Source organism: Rhinolophus ferrumequinum, chromosome 6 (genome assembly GCF_004115265.2).
Source record: "Rhinolophus ferrumequinum isolate MPI-CBG mRhiFer1 chromosome 6, mRhiFer1_v1.p, whole genome shotgun sequence".
In the NCBI taxonomy this organism is placed as follows: domain Eukaryota; kingdom Metazoa; phylum Chordata; class Mammalia; order Chiroptera; family Rhinolophidae; genus Rhinolophus; species Rhinolophus ferrumequinum.
The window spans coordinates 73102959-73117836 of NC_046289.1; the positions used below are offsets into that span (position 1 = coordinate 73102959).

The 14878-nt window shown below is 42.7% G+C and overlaps 2 gene segments (V, D, J or C); both read left to right on the plus strand.

Moving 5' to 3' along the window:
- LOC117022730 (T-cell receptor alpha chain C region-like) overlaps window positions 1-14878 on the plus strand; it is a 326986-nt gene that overhangs the window by 189959 nt on the left and 122149 nt on the right.
- The window catches only part of LOC117022729 (T cell receptor delta constant-like), a 49238-nt gene continuing 40433 nt past the window's right edge, over window positions 6074-14878 (plus strand). The window contains 3 exon segments of the C gene segment in view: window positions 6074-6190; window positions 6339-6628; window positions 11074-11080. Of these exon segments, the coding sequence occupies window positions 6145-6190; window positions 6339-6628; window positions 11074-11080 (343 nt within the window).

The following is a 14878-nucleotide window of genomic DNA, read 5'->3' on the forward strand; positions in this document are numbered from 1 at the left end:
CAGTCACAGGTGACACCTGGCCACAAGCTTTGTCTTGTCCCCTGAGGACAACACTGTAATAAGCATTTTGCACTACACGGTTTATTCTTCGACTAAATGATTCTCTTACACAGTGGTTTTTAACCCTGGCTGCACATCAGAATTACCAAGGGAGCTTTTTTAAAATCCAATGCCTACACCCCACCCCAGACAATTTAAGTCAGGCTCTCTGGAGGTAGCCTCAGTAGTTTTGAAAACTCCCCAGGTGATCCCAGTGTATAGCCAAGGTTGTGAACCTCTGCGTGCAGGTAATTGTCCTAATTACCTCTCCAGCTTTTCTCTGTCTCTACACTCCTCTTATCTAAGCTGTTATATTTCCCTTTTATTTTTAGTTTGTTCTACTTTGTTCATTCAGTAGATAATTCTATAATACTCCATTAAACCTTTTTCCATGCTTTAACTTTGTTTTTGCTCATCTCATTTTCATTACCCACTCCACTTACTTCATCTCCCCATTACGTTTATTTTGTGTTGTGTTTTCTTTAGTCCAGCATCAACATTTATGGGGTGCTTGATATAGGCAGAGTACTATAGCAGGCACTTAACTGCTACTAAGAATTACATCCAATGCAATAGGATTTTCTGTTGAATTCTATGCAACAGTTATGGGCTCTTGTCCTATGGAAGAGTGGCATTTTGGCTCTCTTGATCTATAAATAAAAGATCCAAAACAAATATATTGCAACAAAAAAATAAAAAGAACTTCCACAAACAGGGAGGATAGAACCATTAAAAGCCATGTGACGCTGCATATCAACATCTCTCCTGCTAAAATCTTGGCCTCACTCTAGGAGGGAGGTGTGGCCATTTGCAACAGGAAAAAAAAAGGCCCTGAACCATCTGCACAACTGTGAGGCTGTTCTCTGGGTGCAGAACATCTGCTGAGTCAGGCTCATTTCCTCATTGCCTGCTGGCAAGCCCAAGAGTACACAGGCCAGTCCCTGAGACGCTGAGGGCTGAGATGAGGGGGAAAGAGCTAGGAGACAGTCCGAGAAACAGGGCCCTTCAGTCCTTGGGGAAAGCCATGCAGTGGGTCTGCCTGCTCCTCCTGCTGCTGCCTGGTTGCAGTGGTAAGAGTGGCCTTGGAGCCTCAGAACCTCAGGCTCTGCAGCTCCTGGGCCAGGTAGGCCCCAGAGAGCCCGAAACATTGTCACCACCACAGAGCGCGGCCCAGCACTGAGCACATCATAGAAGCCAGGGGATTTGCCCAATCATTGGGTAAAGGACTAAATGAGTCCCCTGATGAAATTACTCTGGGAGAGTTGGGAAGACTGAAATGAAAGGTGGCTCTATAATCCCACTCTGGTACCTCAGACCCTGATACTCTGATATGGCTCCTCAGTTTCTCTATCTTCCTTTTACCTTGATTTTGTTTTTCAGGAATCAAACCAGAAGCCTTGTTGGAGAAACAAGAAATGTTTGTTCCTTTTAGGGGAAGCATAATTCTTTAGTGCCAAATGACACGATGGGGAATGAACAATCACACCATATAGGAGTATAAGAGAAACCAAGATGGCTCCCTGAACTTGGTATAGCAACACAGAGATATCTATCCCTGGTCTCCAGAGCAACTTGACTCATAAAGGCCATTTCTCTTGGAGATTCTTGAAACTGCTGAGAAAGAGGAGGGGATTTATTACTGCATTGCGCTACACACGGTGTCACTCCTGTGCCTCCACGTAGGTCACCAACCAAAGCCTGCCCCTTCCACCTTCCACACTGGTTGGCTAATCCTCAGGGCCGGTCTAACAGTAGATCAATCACAAAGTGTACTCATGTCCATTATTTCATGACTACATGAGGCAATACTATCCCCACTTTATTGTTTATAAAGCTGAGGCCTGCAGAAGTTAAGTGATTTGCAAGTCAGTGGTGGTGCCAGATGCAGATCCAGATCTTCCAAGCCTAAATCCAGTGGTCTCTCCACTACAGCACAGCTGTCTCTTGAAAACTAGAGAAGGCTGTGATAAAAGAGAACCCCTAAGTTCCAGGACCCCATCCAGCCCAATCTTGTAGATAGTATCCTATCTGAGGCTTGTCGAAGCAGAGGCAGGATTACCCGGCTGCCTGCTCGCAGCAGTCTGTACAAATCCAAAGAAATGGAGGATGAGTTCAAGGAACTCACTCAAAGAACAGGAAAAGCAGCTCTCTGCTTGAGGTTATGGGAAAATGAAGACTGAAACATGAATTCGCAGGCGTGCTAACGTCCCTAACACCCTCAAATCTTTCATTCTTCCTTCTGTTCTCAATGAGGCCCATAGACAGATCTTCCACCACTGCCATGTAATCCATAGGTTGATTTGCTGGGGACCCCCAAGCAGCACCTTGCCCTGAAAATGAAATATTCATTACCTTAGCCTTATAGACATCTCTAAAAATCTTACACTAACAGAAAAGCAAAAACTGCTCTTGGCAGTTTATGTGTGAGGGTCAGCAGTGTCTTTCCTAACCCTTCTCTGCCTGGTAAGGCTGAAGGGAACAGAAGTTCTTGTAATCGTATGGTCTATCTTTAGAGCCACAAGACAAAGACCTGTGGCCATGACCTTGGGAATGAGTTCCTTACTGATCTTCCTTTGCCCTCCTTGTATGTTGGAGACAGCAACTCACGCTCAAGTCAGATATCCTGTGGACCGGAGAAATCATTTCACTTCAATGAGCACTTTTAAAGAGTAGTATGGATTCAACAAGGTGCTTTTGGGGGATTACACAGGAGGTAAAGACAGATCAAATAACAAGTGTGAGACAGCACTTAGACATCGTAAAGCACTATATACAAAGGCAACTTCAAAATTTCTACAAAAAGGAGTCTGAGGGATGGCAATCTCATTGGAAGATGCTTCCGGAACTTGCCTTGAGACTGTATTTTCATAGCACATAAGATTGGGCAGGTGTCTGTCAAAAAATGGGAAACTGATGGAGATTTGGGGAAGGATGGATAAAGTCCTCCAAACCACTCTTGCCTCTCCTAATAACTGTTTAAGTCTCAAGTCTCCTTGTTTTTATATAACGATATTAAGGAAGGAGGAAACTAACAAATAGCCAACCAATGAGCCAATATATTTGCAAGTATTTGCAAATATAATTTCATTTATTCCTTACAGGCTTTAAAGAAACATTAGTTCTCCCTGGAAATCACATGAAGGGACAAACATCCCCCAGGTCATGGAAAGTCGTGGCCTAATTGCTGGCCTTGACACAGAAAGAATGAGCACAGGAACACAGCTTGCACAGAACCTGAGAAAGGTGGAGTATGAGGGCAGGAACTTGGCACATTTTCCTACCTTCCACGTGGGCACCCCATGGGAGGCTACATTTGTGTTCAAGTTCCATCTTGCTCCTGCCACAGGCTTGGGCCAAGGTATCTGGGCAGGTCCTGACTCCCAAACCAGGCACGGCATGTCTTCTAGTCATGCTCTGCCCTAAGCTTCCACCGGTCATAACTGGTTCCCTTCCCGCTACTGTCTTCTACCTCTGGCTTTGACTTATTGTTTATACAGACTCTCTCCTACTCAGGTCTAGAGGAAGGTTGTTTTTGCCCATTTACCATAAACTCCTAAAATTACACTAATCTGTGGCAGATAAATCACAGCCATAGACATGAGCGCATTCTTGGGATTTTTCAGAATGGCCTTCTGAATAATTTGAGATACTTCAATAGTAATTATCTAGGAAGACAGGCTTCTTTGATATCTGTGCAGCTTTAAGCCCACAGCACTTCCTTCTATCTCAGGGCTTTTTTTTTTTTTTTTTAACATGTCCTTTCTCTATATGTGCCCTCTGTACCTGGTGTATTATCAGGCAGAGTCACAGCAGGAGACAGAGGGTACTCTCAAAGGACTGACTCCAGAGACTCCAATGAAAGGGACACCAATGAAAGGTGTGGGCAGGAGTTGTGGATTGAATTGTGTCCCTCAAAAAAAAAAAATGTTGAAGTCCTCACCTCTAGTACCTCAGAAAGTGACCTTCTTGGGGAATGGGGTCATTGCAATTTATGTAATTAGTTAAGATGAGGTGATACTGGAGTAGAGTGGGCCCCTAATCCAAGATGACTGATATCCTTGTGAGAAGACAATCGTGTGAAGATAGAGACACAGGGAGAACACCATGTACCAGGAAGGCAAGGATGGAACTGATGCAGCCACAAGCCAAGCCCAAGAACACCAAAGATTGCCAGCAAACCACCAAACTAGGAAGAAGCAAGGAAGGATTCTCCTGCAGGTTTCAGAGGGAGCACTGCCCTGCTGACTCCTTGGTTTCAGACTTCTAGCCTCCAGAACTATGAGACACCATCTAGTTTCAAGTATTAATTTACCTGTTTGATTTCAAAATTTCATAGGTTATTGGTCTTGAAATTTAAAAGTATAGGTCCAGCATAAAGAATAGAGACCGTGGAAATGTAATGGCTACATGCGATGTCAGAGGGGTAGTAGATTGGGGGTGGGGGATTATCACTTTGTGAGGGGTATAAATGATAAATGTCTAACTATTACAGTGTTTTGTACACATGAAACTAATAAAAAAAAATTTTTAATAAAATAAAAGTATAGGTCCCAAAATTTCAAGCATGTCTCTTTTTTGAAAATGTATACATTTAGGCCATCATAAGCGAAAGACAGATGCAATATGATTTCGCTTATATGTGAAATCTAAAGAAAATAAACAAAACAGAAACAAACTCATAGATACAGAGAACATATTGATGGTTGCCAGAAAGGAGGGGTGCTGGGGATGGGGAAGGAGTTGAAAAAGGGGGAGGGACTAAGAAGTACAGATTGGTTATTACAAAGTAGTCATGCAATGCAGGTATAGCATAAGGAATACAGTCAATATTGTAACAACTATGTATGGTGTCAGAGGGGTACTAGATTTATTGAGGTGATAAACGGGACAGGGGTTGGGGACAGGGTGTAAAAGGTGAAGACATTAAGAAGTACCATTGGTAGTTACAAAATTAGTAGTCACGGGGATGTAAAGCATAGGGAATATAGTCAATAATATGGCAATAACCATGTATAGTGCCAGGTGGGTACTAGGCTCATCAGAGGGATCACTTCTTAAGTTATATAAATGTCTAACCACTATACTATATACCTGAAATTAATATAAAATAATATTGACTGTCGACTGTATTTGAAAAATTTTAAAAGAGGGAAAAGGTGAAAGGGAATAAGAGGTCCAAATTTCCAGGCATAAAACAAATAAGTCATGGGGATGTAATACACAGCCTGGGGAATGCAGTCACTAATACTGTGATAGCACAGTACGGGGTCAGACGGTTGCTGGACTTACGGTGATCACTTCTTTAGGTCTATACAGGTTGAATAACTATTGTGTATACATGAAACTAATATAATATTCTATGTTAGCTATATTTGAATAAAAATCTTTAAAAATAATAAACAAAACTAAAAAAAATAATTAGGCTGTCATAAACTGAAATGTAATAGTGGTTTCTAAGTTCTTTATAATATTTTGTTCTGTGTAATTCAACATAGGTGACCTATCTTCAAAACATAAGACAGATGAGCTCAATAAAGATCAGGAAACCGGCTCAAATTTGAAACAATCCTTCATTGGCTTGCTCTTTTACACTTGGGTGAATCACCCTTATCCGACTTCGCCGGGAGGGAGTTTGCAGTAAACACATCATCACAACACCCGTAGTCCACACTATCGATCTCCTCATTTGATGGTTCTTTTGATTACAGCTGTAAATGTCAATAATTCTTTTTGGCATTCACTGTAACATCACCACAGAGCGTACAAGTACATCTAACATGAAAATGGAGCAACAATATCAAACGTAACTTCTAGGGCAGGAAGCAGAACCTTGTTATCAATCAAATAAGCTGCTTTAACCTTTTCTCAATTGACCTTACTTATCCGGAACACATTATCAATCTTGAAGGTGGTATTGTCATCCCATTAGCAGGCAGCAGGCTCTGCAAGCCTCCTGTGATTGGCAACAGAACAGCTTGGGGGACAGAACAGCTGCTGACAGGGACCGGTTTCCTCAGGCAGAAATGTGTCATAGAGAAGGGTTGACTCAGAGGAGGGACCAGGCAGAGGGCGAGCTGGGAGGCAGAAGTGTCTCTGAGTGGAGCCATGCAGAGAATCAGCTCCTTCGTCTGTCTCACCCTCTTCTGGGCAGGTAAGGCAGACCCTAGAACCTCAACTAAGAAAGACTTGAGCAACAACAAGACCCCAAGGCTGCCCAGCCTGGCACTCTCAGACAGTGCCCCTTACTCAGTGACCCCCGTCCCACTCCTCACTGAGTCCCTTTGTGTCTTTTCTCTCAGGAGCCATGTCAGATTTCATTTTAGTGCCTCAAGACCAAGTAGTGACTGTGTCCAAAGGGGGCTCTGCCACCTTCAGTTACTCCATGGGAGGAGAAAATATCAATAACTTTTACGTCAGCTGGTACAGGAAGACCCAGAGGAGCACAGTGACTTTCATATACCGAGAAGGGGACGTGTTTGGTCCTGGTTTCCAGAACAGGAGCCAAGGTAGAATTGATATTTCAAAAAACCAGGCTGTACTTGAGATCTTTGAAGTATCAGAAAGAGATGAAGGATTTTACTACTGCTCTGTCGACCACCACCCTGCCGCAGGCCCACTACTGAGCAGCTCGAAAACCATAGAGATCCATGTAGAGCAGCAATTCCAACAAGATCATGATTTTCTCTTGAATAAATAGTTAAGAAATGGGGGCCAGGCTCTGTCACTCAAGGCTTCCCCATGCGTTCCCATGGTCAGATAGGTGTGGCCCAGTATGGGACAGGAAAGAGGAGAGACAGAGCCAAAGTCAGGAGTTGTAGCATTCACTACACTCTTCACCGTTTTCTTAGAGCTTCATAAAAGATTTGACCACACACCCAAAGAGCTTGGGGGGGGGGGGCATAGATTAAAAAGACACTTTCCAAAGTATGACTATAGGTGATGGACATCCAGTTTCTCCCCAACCACATACACCATGAATCTAGCTCTTCTAGAAGAGGGGATGTAGGAGGAGGGGAGGTTCCCTTCCTTCAGCACCAAGTGTCATCTTGCCCAACATGAAGGGCAAGACTCAATCTCTAGCATTCTATGCTGTTTTGGTGATTACTGACTGAATATGGCCTTTTGAGCTCCCTTCCACCTCTACCTTTTGACTTCTATATGTGCTAGAAATAAAACATGAAAAATTTCTTCTTTACCCTTCTGTAGATGGCTCAATTTAAACTTCATTTTTATCTTAAACAATGTACTTTCCCAGACTTAGATGACTGACAACCTATTCAGAGGCTGACCCTGTGGATTTTCTTCTGGCCTTATCGAGAAGATCTACCATTCACCTTATAAAATACCTCACTGGAACTTTTGGATATGTTCAGTAACGTGATGATGGTAATGGATGACAGCAATACCAAAATTCATCAGATAGTGCACAGTAAATATGTGCAGTTTATTGCACATCAAGTATACTTCACTAAAGTTGAAAAAATATCTTTTTCATTTAAAATGAAAATTTTCAAAGCTTTATTAAACTAGTTCAAGCAATGTCTAGGGAATACTTTCTCCAACTAACCCTTCTAATCAAACATCCTATTTTCCATAGAAGTACAAAAAGGCTAACAAGTTTGCCAGACATACACAGTTCTAGTCCGGACTCCTCATATTCCACCAACAGTGTTCCCAATCTTCCCACCTCTTGTGATTCTCCCTGACCTTTCATGGATCGATAGATAGATAGATAGATAGATAGATAGATAGATAGATAGATAGATAGATAGATAGACAGGCAGACAGATATAGAACTATAAATAGAACAATATATACACACATATGTATGCACATATATGTACATATAATACACACACACGAGGTCTGACAATTAGGTTTGAGAACTTGTTGCAATGATGTTGCTAACCTTTTTTGATATCAGAGAGGTTATTCATTATGAATTTGTACCAACCAGAAAAACAGTTAACCAAGTTTACTATTTGGAAGTGCTGAAAAGGCTGCGTGAAAAAGTTAGATGACCTGAACTTTCCGCCAACAATTCATGGCTCTTGCATCACAACAATGCACTAGCTCATACAACACTGTCTGTGAGGGAGTTTTTAGCCAGTAAACAAATAAGTGTATTGAAACACCCTCCCTACTCACCTGATCTGGCCCCCAATGACTTCTTTCTTTACCCGAAGATAAAGGAAATATTGAAAGGAAGGCATTTTGATGACATTCAGGACATCAAGGGTAATACGACGACAGCTCTGATAGCCATTCCAGAAAAAGAGTTCCAAAATTGCTTTGAAGGGTAGACTAGGCAGTGGCATCAGTGCATAGCTTCCCAAGGGGAGTACTTGGAAGGTGACCGTAGGATATTCAGTAGTGAGGTATGTAGCAGTGTTTCCAGGATGAGTTTGCGAACTTAATTGTCTGACCTCGTATGTAATATATGTAGTTATAATGTATAATTGTTCTGTGCATTTTAGCCATGATTCCCCATGAGCTCTTATCATTTATCTCCCCAAACAGCTACATTCCAACCCTTCAGGGAATCTCTCTTTTCTCACATGCTACAGAACATAGCATGTGATTCATGGGGGTGGGGGAACCTGAGAGGAGGCCGTCTCCAGGATGTGTCAGAAATAAGGAACAACAGGGGCTATGCCCTCGCGACCAGACCTGTTCAAACTGATGCTCCGTGACCATCTGTCAAGAAACTGGGACAATGGAACAGTGGTCCCAGATGACATCTCAGATGTTTTCTAACTTTGAGATTTTGTGGTCCTGACATAAGCTTCATCCTGCCTTCTAAAATCATCTATATCTCTTCATCCTTGAAATGGGAGTAACAATTAGAGTTCCCACTTCATAGTGTTCTTGTAAAAAGCTAGCGATAGACACTAAGTAAATTGCACAGCACATAGTAGCTATTCAATAAATGTTATGTATAGGAAAGAGCAAATATAAAGTGGAATCAATGAGGAGAAAGGGAACTAAACTACTGAGTACAGCCACTTGTCATGTATGGACTCACTTAATCCTTATGACAACCCTGTGAGGTCAATGTCAGCTCCATTTTACAGATGGGGATACTGAGCCTCAGAGACTGGATAGCTTACCTAAGGTTACAGAAGCAGAACCAGGAACTGGATCTGAGTCAAAGGCTGCCTATCCTGGCACTGCAGTAGATGCTATGGAATATACTAAAGAAATACATCATCTATAACAATATCGGAATTAAAGAACAGCTGGGGACAAGTACATGAAATATAGTCATCTGTGTGATGCAAAAGTTGCCTTTGACTCTTTGGCCAGTCCCCAGGAGTGGGGTTGGGGGTATCTAACTCCTTCCACCTCTCAACTCAACCTCCCCTGCTCTAAAACACCAGTTGCAACTTCAGATTCCAGGCTGTTCTCCAAACACGCCTCACTCCCCTGACTGAAGGAGGAACAGCTGCTACGCAGCCACCTGCTCCTTATGCTCCTAAGCCCTAAGTCAGCATCTTTGCTCCCAGGCCACAGTATGAGAAATGGACCCACATATCCCTCTCTCCTGATTCTCATCAAAGGTAATACCTGTTAGACTCCCTTAGAGTTTCTGGGGCACTAATGCATTCATTCACTTCCTTCTCAGGAGCCTGCCTAGAATGGCAGCTACAGTGGTCTGGGGCTGGTAGAATGAGAGCTGGAGAAATTCCATGGGTCTCTGGAAGGTCCAGAGAATTGCCAACTTTACCAGGCATCTGTATCTGTCGTGTGAGGCAGTATCTGAGTTGGTCTCTTCCATATTCTTTGTTATCAATTATACCAAGGCAGCAAAAAGCCCTCAAGATCTGTCATCCACAGTTCTCTGCATTCAAACTGAGCAAACTGACACAGAAAGCGCTGTTGTGAATTAGGTGCGTGAGCACCCACACAAATGAGATTTGAGCTCAAAGCAAACTTTCTCTGCTTCAGGTAGGGTCCAAGCCCGCTGCAGTGTCTCAGACAGGAAGCGCTGCCTAATAAATTGTCCACATTGGTGAAGGTGAAGAAATCCCAGAATCAAGGCTTCTTTCCTACACTTCTTCAATTCAACATATTGTCTCTAAATATTAATTGAAATGACAGGATTATGCATCTCTGATTTTTTTTTTTGTCAAAGCATGTCATTCATTCTTTCAGCAAATACCATCCCTCCTCTGAGCTTAATTGTTCTCCATTGCATTTATCACCATTTGATGTGAAACATATTTTGCTTGTTTATTTACTTGTTGTCTAGCTCTCCACCGGATTACAGCTCCGTGAGGCAGGGATTTTTGTGTGTTTTATTCATTGCCTTAATTCCAGCACTCAGAATAAGTCTGGCACAAAATGGGCACTCAACAAAAGTACTAAATGAACAAGTGAACGAAGTATTTAATGAGTGTGTACTACATTCCCGGTACTGTGCTGGATGCTGGGAATGCAATAGTACACAGACTGATGCTAACGTTGCCCTCTGAGACGCTTTCTCTGAGCCTCGTTTATCCACTAACAAAATGCTATTGACTGTAACGAGATTGTCTGAAAGGTTGCTAACAGAGTTCTCTAGAATATCAAATAACTTACTCTTGGAGAGCAAACATCAATGCTCCTATGTTCCTTGGACATCTGCCCATGGCAGGGATAAAATGGGGAGGACAACAGCCTTTCTCCCTTTCACCATCTTTTCTCACCTTTTAATCGCAAGGCCCCAGGCAGTGAGTCTTGACTATCAGGGAAAAAGCTGAACATTTCTACTTTATTCCACAAAGGAATTTTGCAAACTTTTTCTCCAAACAGACCTGCTGGGGCAAGCTATTTCATGACCCAAATCCATAATAACACGTTTTCCTAAACAAAAGAGTAATTCCAAACTCCCCCTCAACCTACCACTACCACCACCACCACCACCACCACCACCACCACCACCACCACCACCACCATCAAATGATTTTGGCTTTCTTCAAGAATTGCAGAATCTCTCGGGTCTTGTTTTTTTAACAATTCACACATACACCGACACATTATGAATGGTAACAGTGTAGTCGTGTATATCAAACACTGAAGAAATTCTCTAAGTCTCTATGATTCTCAAAGGATCCCAAGGAGCAGCGTGCCACCCAGCATGCCACACTCAATAGGAAAAAGACCTGGTGACAAGACAAAGAAAATCAAGCCAAAATGCAATTGCTTGTATTAATTTAAATAAGGCAGGTTCTCAAAATCTGTTTAAGAAATCTAATCGCTGTGAGTTTTCTATTTACCTGCTCATATGCAGGAGAATGGGAAAGTTTAAATTGTTCTTTTCTGGCTTAAGGACAAAACCTCATGAATATGTATAACTTTCGGAAACAGAAATGTAACTACAAATACATTGCTAGGGCAACAAATTATTATGAAAGAAAACGAATGCAAAGTATAGACTTTTGGAGGTTAAAATTGCTTTCATAGAATATAACAACATATATTTATTTATTCAATAGCAATTTGTTAAGTACCTACTGCGTGCCAGGTACCTTTCTACACACACTGTAAATACAGTACTCAAAAGTTCATGAGTTAATTTTAGTGAAAATAAATACAAAATAAAATAAGTAAAATATATGTTAAATAGTGATAATTGCCATGGAGAAGACTTTCACGGAGAGAGAAAAAGCATGCTCTGTGGGGGCTGATACCTATTTTAAATCAGGTGGTCAAGAAAGGCTGCAGTGAGGTCACATATTAGCAAAGGCCTGGGGGTGGGCCGGAAGAGTAATATTTCAAGTCTGGGTGTTTGCCTGACTTTTCTGCTAGAAATAATATTTTCATGTCCAGCTTTATAACACATAATAGTACCAGCTTTCCTGTACTTGGGGGAATAGGCAATAGTTTTTTCTTCTTATCTTGCTGAGAACTGTCTCCTCAATAGGTCAGACTTTCATTTTTCATACCAAGTGATAGAATGTCATTAATTAGCACAAAGTGGGGGAGAAACAGTCCTAAAAAGGTCAAAAGAGAATGTGAAATGGAAGGTAGACGAATTGGATTATTGGCAAATGGAATACGGGGCATGTAACACTGAGCCCTTTGCCTTCTCTCCCTACTAATGTCACCACCTGCTATGGATTGATGAGTGTTTCTTCCCAACAATAAAAGGAAAGTATACAAGTTGGATGACGCCTTTCTCTCACCGGCCCCCAAGATGAACCTACTCCAGCAGCCCCAGGAGAGAATGTGCAGCTTCATTTACACTTGCAGACAAATGTGCCTCCTAAAAACTGTCCAAATAGCCTAGGAAGCTGAAATAAAGCATGTGCTCATCTCAGTGAGGTTCTTGGTTTTTCCTCATCTCCAAGAAGCCAGCCACAGATAAACCTGAGGGAGGTGGAGTAACTGTGGAGAAAGCTGGAGCGTCTTTACAATTCCTAACAAAGCTGTAGAGATTCACCCTCTACTGGGATTTCTGGGTGTGCCCACGGAAGGCCCCCGAGGCACTTTCCATCTTCACTTGCCACCTGAGAGAGGTGAGCAGTCAGCATCCATGGGGACAATACAAAGGAGAAACAGTCAGAGTGTCCGTTGTCAGAAGCTCTGTCACATTGCTCTCAGGCAATAAATACCTCAACTGTGTTTGCATAACACACGTTATGATCATGAGTGATTGACAGAGGATTAACTGCCTCAGTTATCTAAAGAGGAAAAGAAGTGTTTCACGTACCAAGTTTATAAATAGGGACACAAAGAACCACAAAGAGGTCAGTATAACAGGCACTGTAAGTTGAAATCAGAGACATGGCTCAGTAGCAATAACCCTTCCCTGTAGTAAAAATCAACTTAAAAATCTCTGAATTCACAGCTGGTGCATTTCTCAGCACCCAAACCATCATGTTTTCCATATGAAGGATCCCCTCCTCAGCCCCACAGCCCTACCCCTTTATACACACACACACACACACACAGAGAGAGAGAGAGAGAAATGTGAAAACTTTAATCACCTCCTGTTTCAACCTCTTCAATTGAAGAGGTAGAAACTGAGAAATGGAGAAATTAAGTCAGAGTCCTACCATCACACAGCCAGCTGTGTGGCAAAGCCAAAAGAGCCGACGCCCCCAACACCACCCCCCACTCCTGGTCAAGAACACCTTCCACCGCACCCTGACACCTAGTTGCCATGGGAAGTTCTCTATTGCCCATTTATTTCCAGTCTCATCCGCTCTAGTCGGCTGGAAAATCTTTCTCCTCCCAGCTGAGCTGAGTGCCTTTGCGGCTGGAAGAGCAAGACGTCGCCTCTGTGTTGTGGGACTACAGAGCCCTCAAAGAACTCCAGAGGGCTCAGTCTTTGCTTTCTACCTCCTTCTAAAGGAACTCCTTGAAATCGCAACCCTGCCCTGGGTTCTTTTGCATTCCTCCGGTGCCTCGCGTCATACTGAGCCCAGAGCAGATGTTCAGCACATGCTGCCTGATGAAAGAAGAAAAGCTGATTTTCCTCGCTCCTCTCAACCTAAATAAACCCCACTCCTCAGGGACCCTGCGCTCACCCCCTGCCCTTTGTCCCTGTGGCAATGCTTCCGATCCTTCTTGCTGAGCAATGGATGGCTCCATGGCCAGAGCCTGCCTTCCATTCAGAGACCAAAATTTCCCTTCCTTTCTTTTTCAAAGTGAGTACAAGTCAACAATATGACAATGCTGTTAAGGAAATGAAAGCCAATGAAGTGCTATAATAGTGTAAAAATGACAGTGGTGTTATACTCAGCTGTGGTCAGCCCATTCCACAGGGTCACAGGCCTGATGTGTTTCCACGTTACCCTGAGCAAGTCTTAGAGAAATTAGACAATGTTGAATTGCACATGTGAAGAGTTACTACACAGTGGAAAAAAACCCACTAGACTGAAACTTGTGCTCAAAACCTAGTTCTGCCCTGTGAGAATTTTACCTCCCCAGACTTATATATAAGGTAAAGGAGCTAGAACAGATACAGCCTGAGAGCCCTTCCAGTTCTCACCCTCCCTAAGTCTACAATCAGTTGTCCCCATTTCCTATTAACTGAGCAAAAGAGAAAACATTCTGAAATTTCAGCAAAAAGAAGTTAAAAATGAAGTCTTGAAATGAAAATCATCAACAACTGTAAAGAAGTACTACCACTAAAAATAACTGACAGCCTACAGGCACAGGGTACTTTTCTATATGCAAGTCACCGTTCAAAGTAGTTTACATGTTTCGATTTATTTAATCTTCCCAGTAATCTTCCCATTGCTCTTATTATCCCCACTGTACAGATGAATAAACTGAAGCAAGGAGAGGATAAGGCATTGCCCAAGGTCACGGTGCTGATGAGTAGCTGAGCCTGGACACAAGCCCAGGCAGCCTGCTCCAAACGTGCTGCACCACACAACTTGAGTCTCCTTTTTCTAGAGCTTATCAAAAAACTTTTTAAAAAATCAGTGGGCAAAAAAGTGGGTCCAATACCTTCCCAGAGTCCTTTCTGACTGCAGTAGGCTCTATTTTATAAAAGGAAGCTATGCTAGGAGGGCAGAGCTACTTCCTTTTGGGTCCCCATGATACAACCCTTACAGTTTGCATCGAAGAAGACCAATAGCCTCCATGGTGTATCTGTGGGCACCTTTCCGCCCTTCGTCTCCAGCATGTGGTGTCTGCCTGGGCTGACCTCCCTTGTGCTGTTTCTCCAGGGTAATGCAGGAGTCACCATTTTGGAGGTACTATGATGTCTGTCTCTTACAATTCTTATCAATGCTTCCTTTTTCCCAGAGGACCAGTCACTGAATCAGCTAGTGGCTTTTGGGGGGACTGTGAGAAATGCAGGGGACTCCCTAATGATCACCTGAAACACATCCGGGTTTAATTT